This window comes from Falco peregrinus, chromosome 1, assembly GCF_023634155.1.
Source record: "Falco peregrinus isolate bFalPer1 chromosome 1, bFalPer1.pri, whole genome shotgun sequence".
Lineage (NCBI taxonomy): Eukaryota > Metazoa > Chordata > Aves > Falconiformes > Falconidae > Falco > Falco peregrinus.
In genome coordinates this window covers 89,369,669-89,394,604 of record NC_073721.1, presented here as the reverse complement: position 1 = coordinate 89,394,604, position 24,936 = coordinate 89,369,669, and the positions used below count along the sequence as shown (strand labels likewise).

Genomic DNA, 24,936 nt, shown 5'->3' with positions numbered 1-24,936 from the left:
CATATCACATCTACTGGAGAAACTTTCAGACGCCTTCCCAGCAAAACAGAAATATCTTTCAGTGCTGGTTTTTTTAGATTTGTGTCTCCTGCCTGCTGAAGTCCTGCCTCACGATAAAAACTTTGTACAGCACAGAGAAGGGCAGATGTCCAAACACACAACATTGTCTTTCTTCCCATCAGAGAAACAGAGGTTTGGATGACACCTGCTGGCTCCGGGGGACTAGGCAAACAGCAGCTTGTCCATTCCTGTATGTAACAATGCGGGGCAAAAAAGTTATCAAGAATGAAGATGTTCCTGTGCTGTGAGTCAGAGGATCACAGGAAACAAGGGTGGGAGTGACTTAAAAATGTCATTTACTCGGTGGGAGTGACTTAAAAAGGTCGCTTACTCCATCTCCTGGAATAAAGCAGGATTCATGCTACTTCCACCATACCTCCTGGATGATTGTTTTACCTGTTACTGAAAACTGACAGTACTTCTCTTGACACAAATATACTTCAGTGTTGCAGCATTTTTGCTTCCCTATAAAAGCTTCCATAGTAGACTGTCCTATTAACAGATAATTATAAATTCATTTCTGTGTTCAAGGACAAATAGTGCTTGACTGTGAAGCTGAAAATGTTAAGGAGATAATTCAGCCCTATGATATGAAATACTGCAGCTTTACTGCTTTGTCCATCTTGTACAGTAACGCACCCATCCCACCCCAGGTGAGAAGCAGGAATATATACCTTCTAAAGATGCTTTCACTACAGGAATCCTCCCATATGAACAGCTGCATAGGCCTAGCTCTCTACGAAATGGGTTGGGCTTATAAAAAGTGTAGGTGTGGAGCCATTAGGGTGTTTGCATCCAGCTGATTTCAATTATAACTTGGACTCTGAGTGGGAGAAACAGCAGCAGCCACCTTGATGAATCATCTTGTTGACAAACTAAATTATGTTCAAGAGATTGTACAGAGAGCTGGTTTATACCTGTTAGAGCATGTTCATTTATGTGTTATGAGTAATTTCACAGTGAGACTTCAGAAGAAATATAGATCTTTGAAAATTATTTCTGTATCTCCTGCGCTACTCCTGGTACACTGGTATTTTGCTTAGTCTAAGAAAAGCAGAAGAGTTTAGATAACATTGAGCCCAAATATTGTCCTAAATTAACAATTTTTACCCTAATTCTTCTCATCAGACTCCAGCCTGGACAGTATTTTTGACTAACCTCAACTAGCTCCATCAAGACAGATGTAAATACCCTGTGTCTGCCCTTGAGAAACCAAATGGGTATCCACTAGCTGAGGACAGAAATTTGCAGGGGCTTGAGTGAAATGTATCTATTTTTGGTTACTACCTTTTTTGAGCAAGGCAAGAAAGTAGGTTCCAGAAAATCTCTTACTAGGAACCTGGTACAGATGCACTTAATTAAATCACCAGTTTCCTTCCTGGAACTGATATCATGCCCATCATATCTCACAGCCCACCTGGAAGCTCAGCTATGGTCAAGTTACAAACATCACCAAAATGGGTCACAGCATGTGAAACAGGGGCTATTGCTGTACCAAGCAGCTTGTGACTAGAAGCAACCACAGTTAGCACAGGGAACCTAAACCCAAAACCCCCCAAATATTAAGATGACTGGTCACTCCATGGTCACTGAATATTTCCTAAAACAGACTGGTGAAAGTAAGTAAAAGGAAAAGCAGCCACCAAAGCAGAGGTGTTGCCAGCCCCACAAGAAGAACTGCAAAAGGATGAAAGGGCCTTATAACAGAAACCCTCTGAATACTTGGAACAAGCAACTGAGCCTGCAGTATCTACCCCCAGGTACTCAAGAGTCACAGGGCCTTTGACAAACAGATTGGTGAGGACCTGGAGTACATAATCACTGCCAAGTTTTGCGGAGCTGTATATGCATCCAGAATCGCTTTGCCTGTTAATGAACAGACAGTCTTTAGCTCAGCTGCTTACGTACCAGTCGCTTATTGCCCAGCCTCAGCACTGTCCTGGCACAAGCTCCCAGCAGAGACGCAACTGGGCAGCAACACACGTGTACTGCCCTTGTTTGTTCTGTTCTCAGGGACAGTTTTGTCTTAACTGTGGAAAAGTGCAATTTTGCCAGTGTGACACACCAGCAATCCTCTCCCAGTAAATCACTCTGTGGATACGTATAGTTTGGCAGGGTTACCCATATGCTGTGTGGTGTTTTACCGCTCAGAAAGCTCTGTTGAATCCAAGGGGTGACTGACAATATAAATAGTAGTTGGTGGGAGGAATATGTTACTCACAATAGTGTGTAGAGGATACTCTCAGGAAGGTATTACCCAGCATGAAAAACTAGCAAGGCCTTTGTGAATAACTAGAGAAGAAGACAATTCCCTCAGATCTCTGTACACAGCCAATACATCTCATAGCAGCCTCCTTTTTCTTCCAGGTAAAATAGGATTGATGTGGGTTTTGTGGTCCAGAAAAGATTTAACTGGAAGACTCAAAGACTTTAAGATTTCTTCAAACCCTTATTTTTCCTACCACCTATGAGCAAGACTTCAGCTTTTGAATATTAACTATCAATATTGTTGCTTCCTAACTCAGGCAGGGCTTTCAGCGGTCACCATGTGTGTCAGGGTCCTGGTGCAAGGGCTAGGAAGAGGCTTGGTTGCTACTGTCATTGCAAATAACATCGCTAATTTTGCTGAGCACAAAAGCTGGGTATGGTTTTGTGTGCGGCAGGTTTGCCTTGTATTGTCATCTTGGGTCGCAACCACAGTAGCGCAGCCTCCAGAAGACAAATGGATTCAGAAGCAATCACAGTAATACAGCTTTGTTTGACCATCAGATGCAAATTTCTTCCATATAATGAGAAGACATTTGAATTTCAAATCCAACTGAATTAACCACAAATAAATATAGACTAAGAAGAAGAAAAAAATGTCCAGTCATCTGGACAGAGAACTCAAGTTCTGGAGTCACTGGGGCATTCACGGTGGAGCTTTTTACATTTAGGAGATAGACCACATGATGTTAGGGCAGGGCCTTCCGTCAGTAACTCTGTCTTATATTCCTGCGTTCTTTAATACAATACCTGCACTTGGGGTCTACTACGACCAGGATTGTTTCTAAAAGGAAGAACATTTTAAAATAATTGAAACCAAGGAAGAATTTAGGTACCTAGAGCCTGCAACTCTTCATGACCTCCCCTGTTGAACTTCTTAAGAGCATAAAAGCTGCAGGTGTCCTCCAGTAATGTGTCCCTGTGACGTGGATACAAACCTGGTTAGACCATGGAGAGGCTACATTCAGGTCTTAAGCACTTCTTAATCAAATCTTATACCTTGTAAGCAAACACTGTTGTCACCTTTATATAAGTAATAATCAGCAGCAGCAATGCCCTTCTGCACAGAGTCCTGGATGCCCAATTTCTTTATGGGCTTTCTAAAATTTCATCCTTTGCTCTGACAATGCCTCCACTTAGACTGCGTATAATAATATATCATAATATATTATAAGTTGAAAAGTAGAGACTAGTCCCCTTATCTCAACTTTTAAGGCTAAATTATTTTTCTTCTACAATTTAAGTCAGAACAAAATGTTCTGTTTCATTTGCGAGTATTTTAAGAATTTAGGAACATGAGGGAAAGATAGGTAGTTCCATGTTTATATTTTATTTGGAATTAGGCCAATGATCAAAATAGTTACGAGTTTAGATCATGCCTACACCACAGAAATTGCTGAGTAAACTATCTGTCTTAAAAAACATGCCTTGCCCAACTAAAAATACTCAAGACCCAAAACTGGCCTGTCAAATCTGTCCAAGCAAGACAAACTGAAAATTCAAAAAGGTTATTTTTGCTTCCCATAGCTCTGTACAACTTTTGCAGGAATGTCAGCTCTCTCCATTTTGTCTTTTATACGAGAAACCACTCAGTTCTTATCAGTCAGTGAATTTTGGCATACTGATACGTTACTGAATAGCTGGCATGCTCTTGAAACAGGGAGCGGAGCCCCGGTCTCTCCTCCAACAGGAATGGCTGAATTGCAGGGCAAGGGAGCTGACAACAACCCTACACGTGTTCTGCACCTTCTCTGTCCCTCCCTCATGTTCCCACTGGCCCTGGTAAGCAGTGACCTATTCTTTTACAAAAGTGGGTATTTTAAGCAGGATTGGATACTGCTTCCACCACTGAGTAACTTGGAGCCTGCCTGTAAAATAATTCTCATGGGTGATTGGATGTGCGGGGCCAAATCCTGCTGGGGTGCTGAAGGGCTGGATGTAAAGAGTTTACTGTTCTCTTTTTTCTCATGGAAGGTATAACATATTTACTGGAATATAACCCTCCATCATTATGCCATTTATGGGAAACACAATACTTGGTATTTATAAAGCAGTTAATTTTTAACAGACAAAACCAGATTATCACTCTTCGGAAGAGCAAATATTTGTTGCAAAACTTCTATGTGGGACAGACATCTTCATCTCATTTTTCAACATAGTTGATTGAGAATAGTAACAGAGGAGCTGCCTAATAGGTAAGACAAGATTTATATGAAACATTTAGATTATAAAGGGAAGGATTATCATATTTTTATATATATATATAATTCTATATATTTATCAGTTATTCTCTAAATGTGACGTTTGAAATGGTTCTTAATGAGCATTCTATTTTTCTCCTGCTCTAATGCCTTCAGAAGAAAAATACATCTGAGCAAGAAACTTCTTTGATATCTGAAACTACTAGAAACAAATGTTTCTTAAAATGGAATGACTGTCAACTTTGCTTTAACACTTGTCTGCTTATTAATGAACTGTCTACTCTATGCATGCAGTGAGTTCTCTAAAATCAGCAATAAGCTTCACTCAGGTCTAAAAATACAAGTCTATAATGTGCAAAAATATAACTGTATTGTTTCCAGGGCTGTTTTTCCTAGTCTTAGAGGACATGCTTTATTTCTAACTGTTACTAAAGGTGAGCCATAAAGCTGCTGCAAGGTGAACTTTCGTTATTTGCAATCCCAAATTTGCAGTGAATGCTCAGTGCAATTGTGAGTTGCCTATTCCTGTGATGTTCATACCACCCAAATCAGTAGCAATTGTGTATGCCTGAGGGAGGACTCTTCCTGAGTGCTAAGTGGTCTGGGATGTGCCTGTAAACAAGGGCTTCTGAGTTTGCCCCATCCTTTCAATCTGAAAGCTCTTTGTGTTTGGAAGGCAGAGCCCTCTGGAAGGCAGCTCACCGCTTGATGGAATCTATAAGCACAAGAATTCTAGGCAGCATGTGGTAGAAATGACATGCTTGCCTTTCACAATTTCATTTCACTTTTCATCCTTCTGCTATTGGTTGTTTATTACTCCACTGAGATCACTCTTGTGATCACATACCATAGGATATGATTCATTCAGTCCCTTTACATGTCCCAGGGGATCTGGCAGCCCACCCGAGCGAAGTACTGTCCCAAACTTCTCAGGGACACACAACAGTGGCATCTGCCAAACGCAAGGCTGTCAGATGTTACACAGAAATTGCACTGTCCCCAGAAAAGATGGGGAAGATCTGGTGCTCTGCAACACTTAGTGAGCAGTTAGGCCAGATGCTCTCTCAGAGGGACTGCTGCTGTCACAGAAAGCCCTTCCTGTTGACTTCATATGACCAAAAGCAAAGTTTTCCAATCCCTGCCTCTTTGCTAGAGCCAGCTCTGCAGTGTCCAAGGATACCTCTTTGAAGCAGGGATGACTACCAGGGGAAAAGACCTTATTTGATGCCCGGGCAGGCATAGCACTGTGGCAGAAACAGTACCTTGGTGCCTGTGTTACTTTGCACAGAAGTGGCTCACTACATAATGAGCAGAAATTCCTAGCAGTTCTGTAATAGCTCTGGACAGCGCTGCTTGCAGTCTGTCAGGGGAGAGTAAGTATCCCAGCCCTGGCAGAAGTCACATGCGCCACTTGGCCAGCAAGGCAGCAGCTGAAGTCAAGTCATCCCCTTCCCTGGTCCAGTCCTGCAGAATCCAGACACTGGTAATCTCAATGAAAATAAAGTAAGAGCTAACGGGAAAGAAGAATAAAGGAAAATTATTCAGAACTACAGCATGCTGCATATTTTAGTCTGTTCCCTGGCTGCCATGCACGCAAGAAGAGGCATAACATTCAGGGATTCGCTGCCTCCTGATTAAGTCATTATAGCCCATCTGTGTTGCACCAAGTACAGAACGTGACCTATTATCTCAAAAGAAAATAGCACACCACCTGACTGCCAAAAGCACCCTGTGAGTTGGCACCCAAATGTCTCAGCACTCACATCAACACACCTTTTCAGCACTAACTCCCACATCCTGAATCAGGCAACTGTGAAATTCAGCTGAACTGTGAATAAATGGCAATCAAATAAAACCAGCTTTCCCATATGCCACATCACAAATTATACAATGACCGTAATTTGCTGTTACAGATCCTTAACTTAAAAGGAGTAGTTAACAGCTGCCATGTGTTTTCTAGATTGTTGAATCACTTACTACTTTAATGATGGCCCATATATTCCATCTTTTCATCTCCTTTATCCATTCCCATGCCACTGGTATACAAAAGGATTCTGTGCAGGCTTGGTGGTCTTGAACATCCTGTTCAATTTACAACAGGAAAATTCGTCTCTGAAGATTATGGCCATTCAAAATTTTTCCATACAGTGCAAATGAACCCTGCTGTATGGGAGAGCAGTTCATATATTGCTTGGATGGAAAGATGAAAGATGGGCATATTTGCATTTATGCTTGAGAAGTGCATTTGCATGTGCAAATTTACACAAGCAATGTCTGATGCTAAAGTTTGCCTGAGGTCTTCTGTAAGATGTGCCTAGTTCTCTCCAAACATTTTGTTGGACATAATGCAGACACCCTGCATTAACTTTGCTCAGACAACTTGTGTAAAATACTGTATTTTTAAGAACAGAACAACTGTTTCATCCTTGTGCTATTTCACACTGAAATATGGCATTTTCAGGGAGATGGCACTGACAAACCTGCTTCAGCATTTGCTGGACAGAGAAGTACAAAAGAACAGGGAATCCTATGGTATGTGATCACAAGAATGATCTCAATGGAGTAATAAACAACCAATAGCAGAAGGATGAAAAGTGAAATGAAATTATGAAAGGCAAGCATGTAATTTCTACCACATGCTGCCTAGAATTCTTGTGCTTATAGATTACATCAATTTCACAGGAGCAAAAGCTGCAGCAGAGGTCCAAACAAGCTGATTTTTCATCTACGAGCTGTGTATTATACTTGAAATGCAGGTTTTGTTTTGTAAAGGAATTACAAGTTAGCAAGGGAAAATTGGTGGAATACTTCTGATGTGGAACCACCAACATCAGAAGATCATAATATTTTTTCTGGATTCATTGAATGATGTTGGAAACTTCTCTCTTTCACTGATCTAAATTAGACCTTTCAAACAGGAACGAGATCTTACATTTAGAGTATATACACTGAAGAACCAGAAAGACCATCTTGCTGCATTATGACTTTTTGCATTGTGAATAGAAGAACAAACTAAAAAAACACTGTGTTGCCTTTTTAAAAAAAAATATTTCTCCGTTTTCTTTACTAGAAAAAAAAGAAAAAAAGCTCATTACTGGATGTCAACATGAAAACAGGAGTTTACCTATTTCTTTTAAGTGAAATGTGTGTTGAATTCATCAAGGCTGGCATAAACCTTAACATTCCAAAGGAGGAAAACGAGAATAATTTATTAGAAGGAAATAAAAATGTCAGTATTTCTGAAGAGTTACATTATCTTGAAAATATCTCTAAGCCTTTTGAAGACCGAGGTCTTGAAGAGTTCACTCTTTACAACTTCACCGAAAAGACTGCAAATTTTGGATTTAACCTCTACAGAAAAATTGCAATGACACATGACAACAATGTAATCATCTCTCCCCTTTCTGTATCAGCTCTCATGACTGCATATACGCTTGCAGCCAAAGGGGAAACACAGAGACAAATAGTAAAAAGTCTAAACCTCCATGCTTTGAAGGATGGAGTGGATCGCCACCATTTACCAGCTTTGTTTAAACAACTGAAAGATAACATCACAATGAATGAAGAACTACTCCTTGTGCAAGGTACCCTTTCTTTTATCCAAAAAGACTTCAGACTCAAGGAATCTTTCCTCAATTTATCAAAGCAGTACTTTGATATGGAATTCCTGAGAGTGGACTTTCAAAACTTTACACAGGCAAAATCTGTCATAAACCAAAACATTAACAAAAGGACCAAAGGAAAAATCCCAGAGCTTTTTGAAGACCTTGACCGCCAAAATAAACTGCTACTTGTGGACTACATTGTCTTTAAAGGTAATTTGTTTTTATTTTGCCAAATTATTATTTATTAGAAGAATCAAGGATACAGCTTTGGCTACATTAGGGAAAATTTAAATTAATTCAGATGTCCTGTTTTCTCTATGTCTTTATCTAGATTTGCTTTTGACTATTAGGTTTATTTAATAGGAAATGATTTTTCATGATAGGGAACCACAAATTCTTCTATGCTTTCGTCTATACAACAGAGTCTCAGAGAGAACAAAAAGCTCTGCATCAAACTACCTCAAATCCATCTCTGAATGATCCTTCTTCATGACTAAAAAGGATGTTTAATTTTCATTCACCAATTAAAATGAAAAAGCCTTAATCGTGATAGTCTTTTGAATGCTGGATACTGGGCCTAAAATAATTGACTGATTTTACACAGTAAGCAAAATTATGAAAAAAAAAAAAATAATTTCTCTATCTCAGTCAAGAAATTTTTTCTTCAGAGGAACTAGAATGCTCCGTTATATTACCTTACACGGTGAAGGGGAAAAATCGCAGTGATGAGCAGAGACTGTTCTGTGGAGAGGTCCTCTGTTGCCAAGTATCTTATGCTCCTTTTCCTATTGTTGGGGTCTTTCTGACTGCTGGCTTAGAAGATAGATAAGGGACTCCAAAAGGAGGTCCTGGCAGTTGACAGGGAGCCACAGCCCACCCTTTACTCTGAGACAGCCATACAGAAGCCAGAGACACCCAGTTAGGTAAAAAGCAAAGACAAAGAGCTGGGATGACAAAGGGGATGAGAGGAATGCTGTGCAGAAAAAACATCATCATAGCCACTACAGTCCAAAGCACTCAGCAGGTGCCATCCACGGGACACCCCCCTAAAATAAATGCCCACGTGAGGACAAAGAACATTATCCCCCAGCCCTACAGCCTCCCTAAGTTTATTCTTTTGTATTTACAAAAGTGCAGTTTGTCCAATGATGAAGTTACTTTCCCTAGGAGAAAATGAGAGAAAAGGGATACATGGCTGTGGCTACTTTTGAAAGTAACAGCAGAGTTCAGAATCATTAGTATATAAGAGGTCACATTCCAGTGCACCTCGTAAGTCAGTGCACTGCTCAATCTCCATCTAAAAGATTGTATAATTAATTTAAAAACAGGGTGTTGAACAGCTGGTACAGAATTTCAGAGAATGTGACATGTTAATAAAAGGCAGATGCTCATATGGCATTCAATAAACAAAAAGATTATCAGTTCTAATCTTGACTGGCTACTAATCAACCTCACAAAAAGATTTCCCTTCTTTCCCTGCAAATGAAGGAATTCATTTTGCAGATTACCTCCTTTTCCTGCTGTAAAAAACGTAAAGCACACATACGATATATACTGCAATTTTCATCCCCATATCCCAGACACAATTAACATCCACTTCAACTAGATACATAAAAAATCCTATACTTTTTTAAGGGTTTCTGAACATTTTTCTTAAGTCTGAATGCACATAATTAATTTCTTTCTTTCCTCAGGCAAGTGGGTCTACCCATTTAATTCCAAATTCACAGAAATGGAGAATTTCCACATAAACAAATACAGAAGCGTAAAGGTACCCATGATGTTCAAGTCAGGTAAAGTTAATTCAAGTTTTGATGAGAACTTAAGATGCACTGTGATAAAGCTACCCTACAAAGGGAAAGCCCACATGCTGATTGTCATCCCAGAAAAAGAGGGAGATTACATTTCACTTGAAGACCATTTGACTACAGAGCTTGTGGAATCCTGGCTTGCAAACATGAAAACCAGGTATGTTTTGATACCTGTTGGTCTTAATGTCTTTCATGTCTACTGCAGCAAAGCAACAATGCACAACAAAGATTAGCAGGTCTTCCTAACCCTTTTCACATGCTAGCATCTCTGTGGCATTAGGTTTCTACAGAGTAGAGGTCTTTTAAGGTCTTACCCACAGCCCAAGTGGCATATGAAAGCTTCTACTCTGAGGTGACAAGTCAGTGGCTCATCTCAGAAATGTCCGTCTCTCTAAAGGCATAGTCAGTTTAGCTTTTCCAAATTCTTCCTGAGGCTTTCTCTCTCCTTAAATTTAGCACTGCTAGGCAAAGTGCAAAATAAATCTAGATACGCAGTATATTTATTAAACTTTTCCTACCAGTAGAAACCTAGAGTAATGAATAAATTTGCATATGAAAATGGAAACCCAGATTATCCCTGTGAAATGTAATTCCTGAAGTGGCAATTCTTTTCACTGGTCAATAAATTATTGTGTCACCCTGGTGTCAGGGCACTGTAAGTGCTGGTGGAAGTATTTTACACAGAGAAGGAAACGATTTCTAGAAGTCTCTGGCAGTCAACAGGTCAGAGATCATATTCTATCAACCCAAATTGCAGCAAAGACTATTTAATTTTTGGCTCCTTTGCTTCCTTTTTCTGTGTAAAGCTTAATTCCTGAGTAGTGTGCCTTTCAGCAGTCAAGTGACCTACCATATAGTCTAATTTTGCATTGAAATATTTTTTTTCCAAACAGAAAAGTGGATATTTCCTTTCCAAAGTTTAAACTAGAGCAAAAATACAAAATGAAGAAATTGCTACATGCTCTTGGAATTAAAAATCTCTTTACACGTACAGCAGATCTCGGTCATCTCACAGATCAAGGATATGTAGCAGTCTCACAGGTAAGCCTTCTAAAATTACTTGCTATTCGGATTATAGTAGTATATAAATAGCCCAGTCAAGAGAGTGTCATCTACATTTATAGGGACAGTAATGGGAAAGGACCCCATGTCCCAAGTATATGCAATCTGCACACCTTAATCAGTACGGACCTCACTTCAAGTATGAGGTGTGTAGAACTGAACTACACTGAACTGAACTACAGTTTTTCAAAAGTCTGCTGGCTTAAAAAAAATAGCCTTTCTGGGAAAATGTGTAATCCTAAAAATAAATGTTTAATGGATAAAGTTGCAGTGATTTTCAGTTTGGGAAATACAATGGCAACCTGCAGCACTTTTCTCCCTTCCTCTTGATCATATAACTATTTCGTGCTAATTCTCAGCAGTTAACTATTGTGTTACGGGAAAAAAAAAAATCACACCTAAATAGCAGCAGCTGGTAACTGATATTAGAAGCAGTATGTGCATCAGCTACAAAGTGCCAGAGGAGTGTCCTGTCCCTATGAATCATGATAGTCAGCTTCATTATTTAAGAATGTCTAACAGAGTGCTCAACACTGCTGAACTCCTTCAACTGTCTTCACCTAAGTCATTCCTAGAATTAGGAGTCTGGGAGTTTGGAATGCACTAGCTGTCTGGGCAGTTCGCCAATACAGACCCAAATACAGGGGAGTTACTCAGAGGTACACACAGGCTGAAAGAACAAAAAGGGAGAAGAATCAGATCCTGCCAGGCTGCAATTTCAGTGTGAAGGGAAGGTCCTCAGACCAATCCAGGACTGCACCTGGTTGCTGTACATATTTACTCTGTGCTACCAATATGCAAATTACAAATAAGCAGGAAACAAGTCAAGATTGGTGCATTTGCCTCTGCTCTCACAAAATTAACCGTGAATGACATATCCAGCCAGCCAGTGTTTGTGACTTCGGAAAACACACTTTCCACTTGTGAGAAACTCTCCCTTGTACAGTTAGGTGTCCAAGAGGAACGTGATGCAGATGCAATGGCTGCTTCACGCTACCAGCTGCAAGGACAAAATCTCTAAGTGAGGCCTATGCTCAGAAATGTGGAAAAGCACAATGACACCTGTACTAGCATCCACACTGTCGGTATTGTGGTCGTGGTGGCTGTACTAACCCATCTGCTGCTGAAGTAGACAGCATATGGGTCTACTGCTCTAACAGACAGAGCTAGATTGCACAGACATACTCATTTCAATCCTTAATAGAAGCCTACATCAACTGAATGCCTTGGAACAACACTCTTCATGTTAATATTTATTTCTGTCACATTTTATTGCTACATTGCATTTCAGGTTGTCCAAAAGGCAGCAATCGAAGTGGATGAAGAAGGAACTGAGGCCACAGCAGCTAGTGGGTCAGAAATAACTGCATTCACAGTGCCTCCTGTCATCAAAGTGGATCGACCTTTCCTTTTTATGATTTTTGAAGAAACTTTTAAAACATTACTATTCATTGGCAGGGTGGTTGATCCAACAAAAATGTGAATACAGGTAACAGTTTCTATTCTGGGGTATGTAAGAGGCTTTATTTCTATTTTATTAATTTACACTAGAATAAAAAGACAGTTAAATATGAAAATGTGAAACCTGTTTTGTGTCTCTGGCTAGCAGTAGGTCATCCTATTAATGCCCAAGTAATAAATTAAATTCATTAAGGCCCAAAGTGACTAAAATATGTCTTATAAAATCTACCATGCAAATTAAAAACCCCACAGAACTGAACTTTGGAAATTCAGCATTTTAGCGATAAGTCTGAATAAAAACCCAGAAATTCATATGCCGTAATATTCAGGAAGCTCATTCACAAACAATGCAGGCATGATATCTGATGTTACCTTCTGTTGCAAAGAGCCTACTGACTTCAACGTTAGCAGGACTTTGCTGCTTATAAAAACAAATGAAGGATCAAGCCCTAAAAGAGAATGTACAGCCTCTGTCTAAAGATCTTTATTTTATTACTGCAGAAATTATGCTGAGTCTATCATGACGTCCATATCATCTGGAAGTGTGACCTCTTTCAAAGTGTTTATTCAGAGTATCAAATCACCTAATTTTCTCAGGGTACATGATGTGCCTGCTTTTAAAATACTCTATTGAAGACAAAATAATTATGAAAAAAACCTTAGGTATTCTGAACCTGGAAAATCCGAATCTGTACTACTTCATAACACCAAACTGGTCCTGTCCTAAAACAGAATTTCTGCATGTATTATTGTCTAGGTATCAGGGTGAACTATGTAACAGGACTCTACACCTGAACTAAGACAGACTTTGGTAGGAAAAAACATGCCTCCATAAAAGTGGCATAAACCTGTTCACAGAGTTGGTCCTAAAATCCAAAAGGTGTTGCCAAAATGTTTCAGAGAAATATTTCCATGATCTAAACGCAATTTACATTATTCAAGTGATACAGTGATTCCCACAGAACAGCAAGAGCTTTAACATTTAGTAAATTTTAATTAGCAGCTGAGTTCTATACATAAAGTACAAAACAATGCAAAAAGCTATTTCTAGCTATATGTAACTAACAGATTTAAGCATTACTCTACTTGCTCATACTGCCTTCACAGAAGAGCTACCCAAAAGGAGGTAGAGGAGTTTTTAAAATCATTTGGCATAGAAGATTCAAAAATATCTGTCAGTAATTGCACATAGAGAGATGCATCCACAAGAGAAGATACAAAAGATACATTCCAGGGTAAAGCTGGTAAACATGTCTAAAAATCACTTCAGTTACCATCAGATGTCTACCCACAGAAACTACCACCAGGCACCTGGTGTAAGCCACTCACAAAAGGATTTAGCAGGCAGACTCGGGTATTTGATAGACTACAAAGGTGCATCTAACCTGACTCCGCATTGCAGTACGTACTCAGAAAGAAAAGACACTCCTTCCTGCCTCCAGCTGACTGATGGGAGGAATGCTGCTATAGAGAGCCACCCAAGTATCACTGTACAGTTGACCTCCAGCTGTTACTCTGAATTGCAGGTAAAACCAATGCTACAGAGGGTTCCAAAGTATTGGTGCTGCCCAACAGAAGTAACCCAGAAGTAAGCAGCCTCATGAAAGATTGCTGGGATGGAGGTCTACAGTGTGAAGGACTGATGAAAGTATACATGAGACACTAGGAATATCGTACAAGGAAGATGTGCAGACCAAAAAACGTCTAAATAGAGCATTTAAATATTGCATAAGCAGAAATTTAATATACAGTAGGATTATTGAGTGGAGCACATGTTATCAGCACTAAATAAATTAATCAGTTAAAAATGACAGACAAATGACAGCCAATAAGAAACAAATGACAGACTGTATACAGAATTCATTAGGTGCTTATTAAGGGGAGAAGTAGCCTGAATTCAAGTTTCTGGACTTACTGGTTGTTCTGCACTGCTCTAGTAAAGGCATCTGAGGGTCAAACGCAGTTTTGAGTCCTGTTCTGCAGCTGGGTACTGCTGATCTGAGTTTGGCCCCTGGCAGAAATCAGGCTGAGAACGGATTGAACAGTGTCCTGTGGCCCATGGGTGAGCAGCTGTAGCTGGCACGTTGAGTTAGATGTCCCTGGGGACCAGGGAGCATGTGCCTTCATGGATGAGACAAAAGCAGAAACTGGGAGGAGCCAGCATACGTCATCTCTATATCTGCATCATTATTGCATGTTAAACATCGTAATACTTGAAAGAAGCTTTTAAAGAAATCTGTGATTTACAGGACCCTACACCAGGCTGCAGAACAAACTGAAACTTGAGTGTTTCTACAAAATCTGAACAGTGTTGGTGACTGAAGAAAGAGAAGACACCTAAATACAGCTGCAGTGTAAGAAGCTTAAGAATTCAGACAGTAAACCACTGCTAAAACTGAAGACACATTTTGTACTTCACACATGACAGCATACCTCTAGCATTATTACTATTTAAAATAAATACCTTCTATAGGTAAATGGTTTTAGTTATTTTAATTATAAAAGATGCCCTGAGAAATTTTTGTTTCAAGAACATGCATGTACAGCATTGTCCCACATTTTATTTTGAGTAAATCATCATTCATATTTTTACATTATAAAAAGTAACCACGCACGCATATGCATTCACAGATCAGATCATCTTTATCATACACCAATAAATTTTAAAAATCACATACTTCTGATATCAATATATTTATGCTGCTTCCATTTTGAAATAGAGAAGCTGACAATAGCTTCATAGGCTCTTTCTCAAGTATTGGCATTAATAGAACTCTTTAAAATAGAATTGCATGTTTTTCCACAGACAAATTTTGATAGAAACATTAGCATTAATACAAACAAATGCAGATGACATCACTAAAGCATGATAGCTTGCAATAGCAGTAGATTAAAAACTAGATTCATCATTATAAATTGTTCAAGTGAAAATACAATCTGAAATACTAAAAATTAAAACAAGTATTTATACAACAAAAATTATGAAACAAAACTTTTTTGTATCATCTGGAGACATCTACTTTTAGATTGCTTTGAAACGTACACAGGATTTTTATGAACTCTACTTAGTACTTGTGAAAACATTACCTCCAAATTCACAGCACAATGCTACTGAAGTTTACATTTTTTTATAGACTGATCAATGGTTCTGGACTTTGGTCTTAAATTAGGTTTAAAGGTTCCTTAAAATGTGGGATTACTTTTTCATATTCATAACAATGCCTTCTATTTTTGCATAAAAGATGGGTGCTAAGAATTGCTATAATTGTAAGTAAGCCAATTAAATAATGGATATGTGCATTCTAAATCCAAGAATTTGAAGTACAAAGGCATAATTGAAGAAAACAAAATCCTCTCTTTTAGCTGCAGCAGTGAAGAGCACATAGCTGAAGTTATATTTTGTAACATTTCACTACAACGTAAGAATTCTGCAACCGTTAGATTACTTACTGGAACATATTCTACAGCTTGGGATTTTATTTCAATGATAAAAATTTTTAACGTTGCAAGATGCATTTTATCTATTCCAGGCATTAAAGAGTCCCATCTGCTGCTCCCACTTTATCACACCAGAACATTGCTTCCACCAGTCTCTGGTTCCCTTCTTTTTCTGTCAGAAGATCTAAGAGTTTGATTTTCTGTTTTTTCTTCATACAAAAGAAGAAACACACATAATATGTTGTTGTTATATTAGTAAATAACATAGCAAAATAAATTGCTATTGCATGCAACATTTTAACAAAACTCCTAGCTGCTGTACCTTAAAAATTACTAGCTGCTATACTGCACCCACTGAAAAAGTCAAACAGACACATTCTGAGGGCATTCTTCACAAGATGGGTGTATTTCATCATAAGTTTTCTACAGAAGCTAATGTAGGCATACTTCTAAATGAGATCGTTAAGGTAATACAATTAGTCTACTCAAGTCTACAAATAATGCCAGAGGTGTTCAGCTTAACCCATGATAAGATAAAATCTGGGAAATGTGGGGAGGGGCAGAAGCTTAGAGCTCTTTACAGTGTTATTTCTAGGTCTTCTGTTGATCATGCCACTTGGGCAATTTCTGAACTTTTCATAGCCTGGCTAATTTTGAATCTTTACATACACTGTTTTTGCAGAGTTGTACTTATGTCAATTAACAATTGTTTGTAATGGTCAGAGATCTTTGGAAGAACAGGGTTCAACTTTTAGAACTCTGTGGAAATATTTGCATCAATATTTTAAAATACTATTTACAAACAAAGCAAGATACTGTTCTGTTTCACCCTTTTAAAATCGCTGATGGAACCTTTCATGATAATACACCACTGTTAGGATACCAACTAGCTTTGTCCTAGAAATGGCCCCTAAATCACATGCCAGTCCTACTGGAGCTCAGAACTCTTACCAGGTTAAGTGGCAGAAGGAAAACATGATCAGAAGCTGTAAGTAAGCAACTAAAACTGTAGTAGCTTAGTAGCAGAACTACTTCATCTTGTGCTCAACTTCCTAAGCAGTTATATGACTGGATGAAAGACACTACTTTAAGATACTTACGCATATAATTGTTACAACATAGTCACACCCCAACGTGGATGCCTTAAAGGTCAGCTGCGTACATATTATAAATTATTTTATTTATTATTTATTAATTTAATATTTATTTATTCATTATTAAGAAATTGATGTGTATGCAATGATAAATCTACACCCATTTTTTACAGGATGGAAAACCTGCACCCCTCATTCTTGAAGCAGGTTTTAATTGAAAATGAAATAAAATCAAGCACTATCTGTATGTCTATAGGCCAGATGCAAAATTCTGAAATGGTGGATATTTTTATTGATGAATCTATAAAGTTCTGGAAAATAGTTTTAACCAATTGCGTATCAAAATCAGTCCCATTACAGTTATGTAAACTGAGGCAGAACAGCTATTCTCATCCTAAAACAAAATATCTCTAATCTCATAAAAATGAAAACATTTAAAAAGATCATAGAACTACATGGCATAATAATACATGATCGGACTACTTAATGGAACACAGTTTTTAGGAATCGTGAATTTCTGCACTAGGATGATTCATGGTCTTACTGGCGACTCTTCAACAGAAGAAAGTCAGAAAAGCACATCTGCTCTGCAAATTGACTTAAGAAAGGTCTCTTGTAGGATGAAATACTCAACCAGTGCTCTTTGTGATTCTTTCCTATTCCATAAAGTACTTACAATCAGCATCTTTTGTGATACCACCATTAAGTTATATCGGTGCATCTTCAGCATAATTCTTGCATTTTCTAATGACTAAGTATTAAATAAGGTCTTACAAATGACACCGAATTCATGATCATTTTCTTGTCACCTTCTTGTGAGCAATGGATCAGGATTTACTGAGATTTTGGGGTTTTGTTTACATCTACATTATTTTCAAAAAGAAAGAACATTTTAATTGGCACAGACATCTGAAATGGGACAAGCAAAGTGTTTGAACTCATGAGTATGGTAAGTAAAGATCTCGGTTCTGCATCAAAGTAACTTTGGGTTTTGACAAGTTCCTCTAACAACATGAATATATGAAATTAGAAATTCTTCATCCCTGCAAACTGCACTATGTTGTCAAAAGTGAACATCTGCCAATATTCAGCAGAGCAGTTTTATGGAAAAGATTACTCTTAAACAATTAAATATTTTCTCCAAACATACATCACTTTGAATTAAGAATCAATAACTATATCCGTTGGTATTTTAATTATTAAGCAACATATTACTCCCCAATCTTCCATTCTTCACAAACACATAATTACTTAGAAAAAGTAGTATAGCAGAATTTACAGTATTCATGTTGCAGAGTCAAACAAAAAGCTAGGACTTGCCAGAACTGAGATGGTCAGTGTAATATTTAACCAGCACATATAGAAATTTACATAATGATATAGTCTAAATATATACTCAGTTATTATTTTTTTACAAGTTTTCTGCCTTACTGAATGCATAGATTGTGACACTCATGAATATCTATTCAATTGCAGCTCTTATTGTACAGTTTCCAAATTCTTCTCTTAGTGATAGTCATTTCTGTGAGCCCATATATTTGGATATTAATTTTTCCCATCATTCAACTCAGAAGAAAAATGTTTCCTTGAAACTGACTTTTTTTGTATTTTAGTATGCGTATATTTAACACCAAGACTGACTTTCTGAACAAAGGAGAGTTACACCTAAATATATCTGTGGTCAGCAAGGTTATCCAGATGAATGCATATACCACCAACCATTCCTGTATATGTATCTCAATATCTCTTTATTAAGGTGCTCCAATTTTTTATGAAAACAATTAGGTATTGAGCCAGATTACAAAAGAGAAATCGAATCTACAGTGCAGCAGACATTATACCAACTTGAGAGATGTGTTTTCCCATAAGACCACAGAACACTGAAACTCTTATTCAGGGCTAAATGTAGGTCATCCTAAGCCTGCTATTCTTTCTTTAAAAATGTTTTTCTTTCCCTAGTATATCCTTTTGGCTATAGTGCAGTTTAGGGACTTTCTGAACGAGGGAGACTGTCCAGATCATTGTGTTTGATCAGATATCTACTTTTAAGTAATGTGCTGTTAAAGTATTCACTTGGGAATGGTACAATGAGACTTGAAGCTGAGCCTGCTACATTCCAGTGTCCTGCCTGAAGACAAAGGTACAAACTTCTCTGCATGGGTCTTTTTCTGTCCCCTTGTATTAAAACAAAAGATATCAGTTTTATGTGATAAAAAACCCTGGAAATCTGGAAAAGTTTTGTGATATAAAAAATATGTTTAACTGATCTTTGCATCTAAATATGAATGTTATAATTATTATAATATTATTATAATTATGAACTTATGAATATTAATCCATTTATTTCCCCAAAATCCTTGTGAGTTGAATAAGTAATTGGAATTTCTACATTGGTTGTTAAAAATGTTACAACATTTGAACTAATTTTCTGCTTTTAAAGAGAGGGAACAAAGGTATACAGTGAAAGCATATGGGGTTTTGAGCACCCCTATTTTTGAGAGTATGTAGCACTGTATATCATACTCAAGATACATGTCCCATTTTCTTTATAGATAGCTGAAAATGTCAGCATGCCTACAAATCTAACTGCTGAGTCTGAAATCACAAACTTCGAAATAAGCAACCATCTAATGATCGCCTATAAAAAGCCTGAAGTACCATGTGTAGTGTTTAAGAGAATCACAGAATGGTCAGGGTTGGAAGGGAACTCCACAGATCACCTGGTCCAATCCCCTGCTAAAGAAGGTTCACCCAGAGCAGGTTGCACAGGATCGCATCCAGGAGGGTTTATAAAGTCTCCAGAGAAGGAGACTCCAAAACCGCTCTGGGCAGCCTGTTCCAGTGCTCTGGCACCCTCAAGGTAAAGAAGTTCTTCCTCACATTCAGATGAAATTTTTGTGCTTCAGTTTGTGCCTGTGTCTGGGCACCACTGAAAAAGAGTCTGGCCCCATCCTCTTGACACTCGTCCTTAAGACATTTGTAGACATTGATAAGATCCCCTCTCAGTGTTCTCCAGGCTAAGGAGGCCCAGCTCTCTCAGCCTTTCCTCACAAGGGAGATGCTCCGGTCCCTTAATCATCTTTGCAGCCTTCCACTGGACCCTCTCCAGCAGTTCCCCGTCTCTCTGGAACTGGGGAGCCCAGAACTGGACACAGCACTCCAGGTGTGGCCTCACCGGGGCAGAATACAGGGGGAATCACCTCCCTTGACCTGCTGGCCACGCTCCTCCTAATGCCCCCCAGGATCCCACTGGCCTTCTTGGCCACCAGGGCACACTGCTGGCTCATGAAGGCATTAGACTCTGGCAAAGACAGAGTTCAACTTGATTTGACACCTAAAGGTACTTCTGCTGTGAAACCCTGCCTTGACACAGTTCACCTTCATTCACTACTTACCTTCCAACCTTTTCTACATAGAAAAAGCTGTTTTTAAAACAATAGGTCACTATATGCAAGCTTGATTAAATTTCATATCAAATTTCTCTTGTACAGTGAAGGAGGTAAAATTCCAGTAGAACAAAACCTACATGATCACACAGCAAGAGACTGTATCATCTTATAATGTATACAATTAGCTGAATGCAAGCCTCGCATTCTGGACTCTTCCTTTCATTCTTGGTCTCTCACCCCTGTTCAGACTCACGAGGCCTACTTGCATCTCCCCATCCTTCTCAGCTTCTAGTTCTACTTGCTGTTACACTCAAGTCTACTTTCCCAACACTTCTTGCTATAGCTGGCTCCTTTCCTTTCTCCATTCTGCCTTGGCTAAGAAAGAAAATTTCTGATAGCAGAGAAAAAAAAACAAATCTCAGTTTGAGCACTCAAACTTACAGGCAGTCCAATGATAATAATTCAGAACTACAAGTTACAGTGTAAAAGGAATCTGCAGGGAATTAGCTGCTAGAGTCTACAGAGATTTAAGTGTACATCACAGCAATTTTCTAAGATTGTTACGCTTTAACATGGGAGCAAACAAATTAATTTTTCATTTTGTTCTTGTGAAACAGTGAACAGTTTAGGCTGATGTTTAAAGAAAACCAGCCTGAGGGAGATGCCTAGCATTGGATATTTTTTTTTTATCTAAATGATTAATGTAAGGCAAGGAAGGCAGCCTTAATAACAAGTAGCAGTACCAGTTCATTGTAATTCTCAAAATTCATCATGAAATTGTTACATAGTAAAACATAAACATAGATAAGCACATAAAAGCAGGAAAAGGAAAAATAAAATCATCTAACACCACATACATTCTGTATCTCAAACTATAGGCACCTAAACCACAGTGACTGTAGTTATATATCAAACGCATTAACCTTCACTTTGTCCCATTCCACCCTCCTCATCATTCATCAGCTGAATGCAAAGTGCAGGAGAACCAATGTGAAAGACTAATTAAAAGGGAAGCAATGCAATCTTAAAAACACTTATAATTACACACATCACATTTCTAACCTGTTTAGTATTTCAAAATCTGGGCAGAGAAGTATCATAAATATAGATTTCATTTCACATGGTGTTTTTGAGTTCCCTTTGAAAATGTTACCCATAAGCTTAATTTCACCTCTTGACAACCACTTACATGCTCATCTTTCGGGACTGACTCTCCTTATTTCCAGTGGTCTTTTGGTCAGCTGAGTTAAATAAGTTGCGAGAAGAAGAACTGGAAGGGAAGGCAGCATTGCCACTATTACCAGTAGAATGAGTCCGGAAAGAATCATCTGAAATAAAGAGCTGCAGTTTAGACAAAGAATTATGTCTGGAAAAAAATACACAGGAGTGTGAACGGACCAAGCTGTTTTTCCTGTGGGAGTAGTGGCATATTTCCTATGGCAATAATGCAAAGTTTAACTTTTTGTAAGAAACCGGTTTCAACTTAATATTTCTTCAAGTATTTTTATGAAAAAAACACTGAATAAAAATAAATAGAAGACATGTTTTGGAAGAGAAGTTTAATACCTTTAATATAAGAAAATAGTGGGATTTAATTGGCCAACCTTTAGCTGCTTAAAATGTACTTATTTCATCTAAGCCAATTGTCTAGTGAATGGAAAAAGACAGTTTCTTCTAGGAAGCAATTAATCTCATTCTAATCTTTAATCATCCAAACATCCACCAGCAAATTGAAAGAGGGGCATTTCCAGGCAGCGGTTTCTCTATCCTAATTCAAAGAAGTTACACATAATATCCCTTTCCTCACATAAAACAGGTCGAGGCAAATTACAAGACTGACCATTTTATGACATCCAAAATGCCAATCAAGAAATGTCAAACGCGTTTTACTTTTACTACTTTAAAATGTAAATTTAAACAAATGTGTAACAAACACACACAACAAAAGAAGAATCTGAAAAATAAGTCACCTAGACTAGCACTTAAGTGCTTAGATATATTTGATGTATATTACTCTGCGTTCTTTAGGAGTATGATATCTTACAGTATGCCTGCTTAATGGGGCCCCAATACACTATAACTAAACAAAAACCTAATGTAAACTACATTATAACTTACTTACCACTAAAGGATAACATACAACTCTTTCCCAATCCTGATACTGAAGATGTATATCCTGTAGCAGAGCTTTTACTTAAAAAACAAAAGAAAAATGTCTTATTACAGAAAAGAATTCTTCTCAATTGCATCATACTACTGTTTATAATATTTGAGGTTATTTCTTAATTTTTGAAAAAATAAATTATAAAGTTATGCTGAAATTTCTTTAGAAATGTAAAAGTTTAGATTTAGCAGTTCATACTGAAAAAATATTTTTGAATATATAATAAAAGTTGATATACGTTAACTTAAAAGGAATTCATAAGAATTTGTAGACCTCGGCATGCCTCAAAATGGTATTTCTTCCCTCAGTTCAAAACTGCATACCTTAATCAGTTAAACAGAAAGCTGAAAATTTGGGTCACAATTCAGTGAGCATATCATTACTTTCAGACATTTATCTGCATATAACTTCATAACTGTTGTCTATCAGGTAAACAGTTGCCTATGAGGTAAGCAATGAAGATAATAAAGATACTTAGGACACTTGTCTATGTTGCTGTATTTTGGATGTAGTGCTTGAGTACTGAAAGACTGACTTCGAACCAACTTGGATTTCTTGTCTTCTTTGCCTAAAATTGTAAGTAGCAAAAAAATTCAATATGGATATCATTGCATTCCCTCAGTAATTAAAAAGTTTTTTATATATCATTTTCTCTGCCTATGCTAGCTGAAGAAACCGATTTAAATACTTCAATAACAATAAATAAACCTTACACCACCTATTTATTTACTAAAGAACAAAACAAAATTAAAAACTATAGAAAACACATTCAGTTCTAGGAGTGGAATTTTTTCCTGTGGGCAGTAGATGAAACTGGCCCGCAAATGCCAACAGCAGTTTTGCTGGGCTTTAACCTGCTGATGTGAGATCAAAACATTATAGAAGAGTTTTTGAAGAACTCTTACCTGCTGATGTACCAGAAGAGTTTCCAGGAACAGATAGAGTGATACTTTTTGCCAAAACTGATGATGTTTTACTGTCTCTACCTAAAAAAAAGTCTAGCATGAATACTTCTTTCTTAAAATTTAACTTAAAATAAAGAAAGAGGATATAACATGACAGAGTCCTGGGGTAAACAGTAATAATATGTAATCCAGTGCTACTAACACTTCATAAATACCACAAACAAGTACTTACATTACATCCCAAAATGAAAAATACCAGAGAACTAAGTGTCATGTATTTTATTAACAAAAAGTCTTCCTTCTAACATAATGAAGCCAGTTTTCATAAATCTCTTTAAAATTATATAGACAAAAAGTTTTATTGCCAATTTCTAGAAATATGTTATTTGCTGTACAGTCTCTTTTCTGTTCCCTTCTCTTCTACCTTTGTAGAAGAATAATGCATGCACAAACAATATGTACACAAAAAACCAGACTTACGCTTCTTTTCAAAAATTTTATCATTAATATTTGTAGATCTTCCTTCATTTTGTTGTTTCTCTTTTTCTAACTGTTCCTAAAAAAAATTGAATAATTTTCTTAGGTATCATTCAGGAAAATAAAAGAAAGAAATTGTATTTCAGTTAGGGATTGTTTAAAATCACCAAAATAACAGTCAGTTTCTATTCCCTCCTTCTATTAGTACAACCCCTAGTAAATATCCAGAGGACCAACTAAATAGCACAGAATGAAATAAAGGTACATATCCCTATATAAAAATCACACCAAAAATTGTTGACTTTAATTAGGAAGGAACCTCAGAGTTGAAGTTTGCATTTATAATTTCTTATTAAAATTATGCCTGGCCATTTGGGTTTTTTTAGTTAAAAAGATACAGAAATTGGCAGCTCATGATGTAAAACTTTTGTGCTACACAGATACTCTGATAATAGAACTGGCAATATTTTTAATTCAACCATACAATTCAATTAAGATGTTTTTCTCAAATAGTAAGGTGTGTCACATGTTCAAACTTTTTAAAGGTCTAAAATTAACATCTACAGTTGATAAGCCTTTATGCAAAACAAAACCAAGTATTACAATTCCTTATGTTTAAGAATTTTGTTTGCCTTTCGGTAATATTAGCTAGCCTCAGAATACTTTTTGAGAGCACATCCATAGACAGAAGACAGTGTTAACACAGGTACATCAATAATTTCAAAAGTCAATACTTACTTCAGGATTCTTGGTGAATAGATATCACACTATCAACTTCAAAAAGCTATATGATATTAGCTTATTTTCTGTACTATGTTCATAATAGAAAGTGCCAAGTGAACCTTAATTGTCCTACTCTGTTTTTTCATTTCACTCTAGTACCAGAGTTTAAAAAACTAAAAAAAAGGTAACTAATTCAGGTCAAGGTTGCTGGATAATATCTACAAAGTCAATTACTAAAATTAAGGAAACTTATTAACATGTTCAGTGTTAAAATCTGTAGC

General features: G+C 37.4%; 2 protein-coding genes across 7 annotated transcripts in view; one reads left to right on the top strand and one right to left on the bottom strand.

Annotated features, from left to right (window-relative positions):
- The first annotated feature begins 4,419 nt into the window (after positions 1–4,419).
- Positions 4,420–16,191, top strand: SERPINA10 (serpin family A member 10). Of its 4 annotated transcripts, none has more exons than XM_027793215.2 (6): positions 4,420–4,520; positions 7,597–8,341; positions 9,826–10,099; positions 10,836–10,983; positions 12,296–12,493; positions 15,996–16,191. In XM_027793215.2, the coding sequence occupies exons 2-5, from the start codon at positions 7,633–7,635 to the stop codon at positions 12,485–12,487; spliced, it is 1,323 nt and encodes a 440-aa protein (XP_027649016.1). In that variant the 5' UTR covers positions 4,420–4,520; positions 7,597–7,632; the 3' UTR covers positions 12,488–12,493; positions 15,996–16,191. The 4 variants fall into 4 exon arrangements, with proteins under 4 accessions (XP_027649016.1, XP_013158286.1, XP_027649015.1 ...); XM_013302832.3 differs by lacking the exon at positions 15,996–16,191 and adding an exon at positions 14,715–14,943; XM_027793214.2 differs by lacking the exon at positions 15,996–16,191 and adding an exon at positions 13,992–14,708.
- The window catches only part of PPP4R4 (protein phosphatase 4 regulatory subunit 4), a 70,496-nt gene continuing 60,507 nt past the window's right edge, over positions 14,948–24,936 (bottom strand). For all 3 annotated transcript variants that reach the window (XM_005241930.3, XM_027793208.2, XM_027793210.2), the window contains 6 exons: positions 23,936–24,011; positions 23,456–23,536; positions 23,025–23,118; positions 22,509–22,579; positions 21,576–21,714; positions 14,948–16,112 (listed from right to left, as the gene is read on the bottom strand). In XM_005241930.3, the coding sequence (XP_005241987.1) occupies positions 16,088–16,112; positions 21,576–21,714; positions 22,509–22,579; positions 23,025–23,118; positions 23,456–23,536; positions 23,936–24,011 (486 nt within the window). In that variant the 3' untranslated portion in view covers positions 14,948–16,087. The remainder of the gene's footprint in view (positions 16,113–21,575; positions 21,715–22,508; positions 22,580–23,024; positions 23,119–23,455; positions 23,537–23,935; positions 24,012–24,936) is intronic.

Bases quoted from the DNA above. Each gene is read 5' to 3' on its own strand.
- SERPINA10 (XM_027793215.2), top strand. From the start codon at position 7,633: ATGAAAACAGGAGTTTACCTATTTCTTTTAAGTGAAATGTGTGTTGAA. The intron at 10,100-10,835 runs GTATGTTTTGAT...TTTTCCAAACAG, and splicing joins CTTGCAAACATGAAAACCAG to AAAAGTGGATATTTCCTTTC. The intron at 10,984-12,295 runs GTAAGCCTTCTA...ATTGCATTTCAG, and splicing joins GATATGTAGCAGTCTCACAG to GTTGTCCAAAAGGCAGCAAT.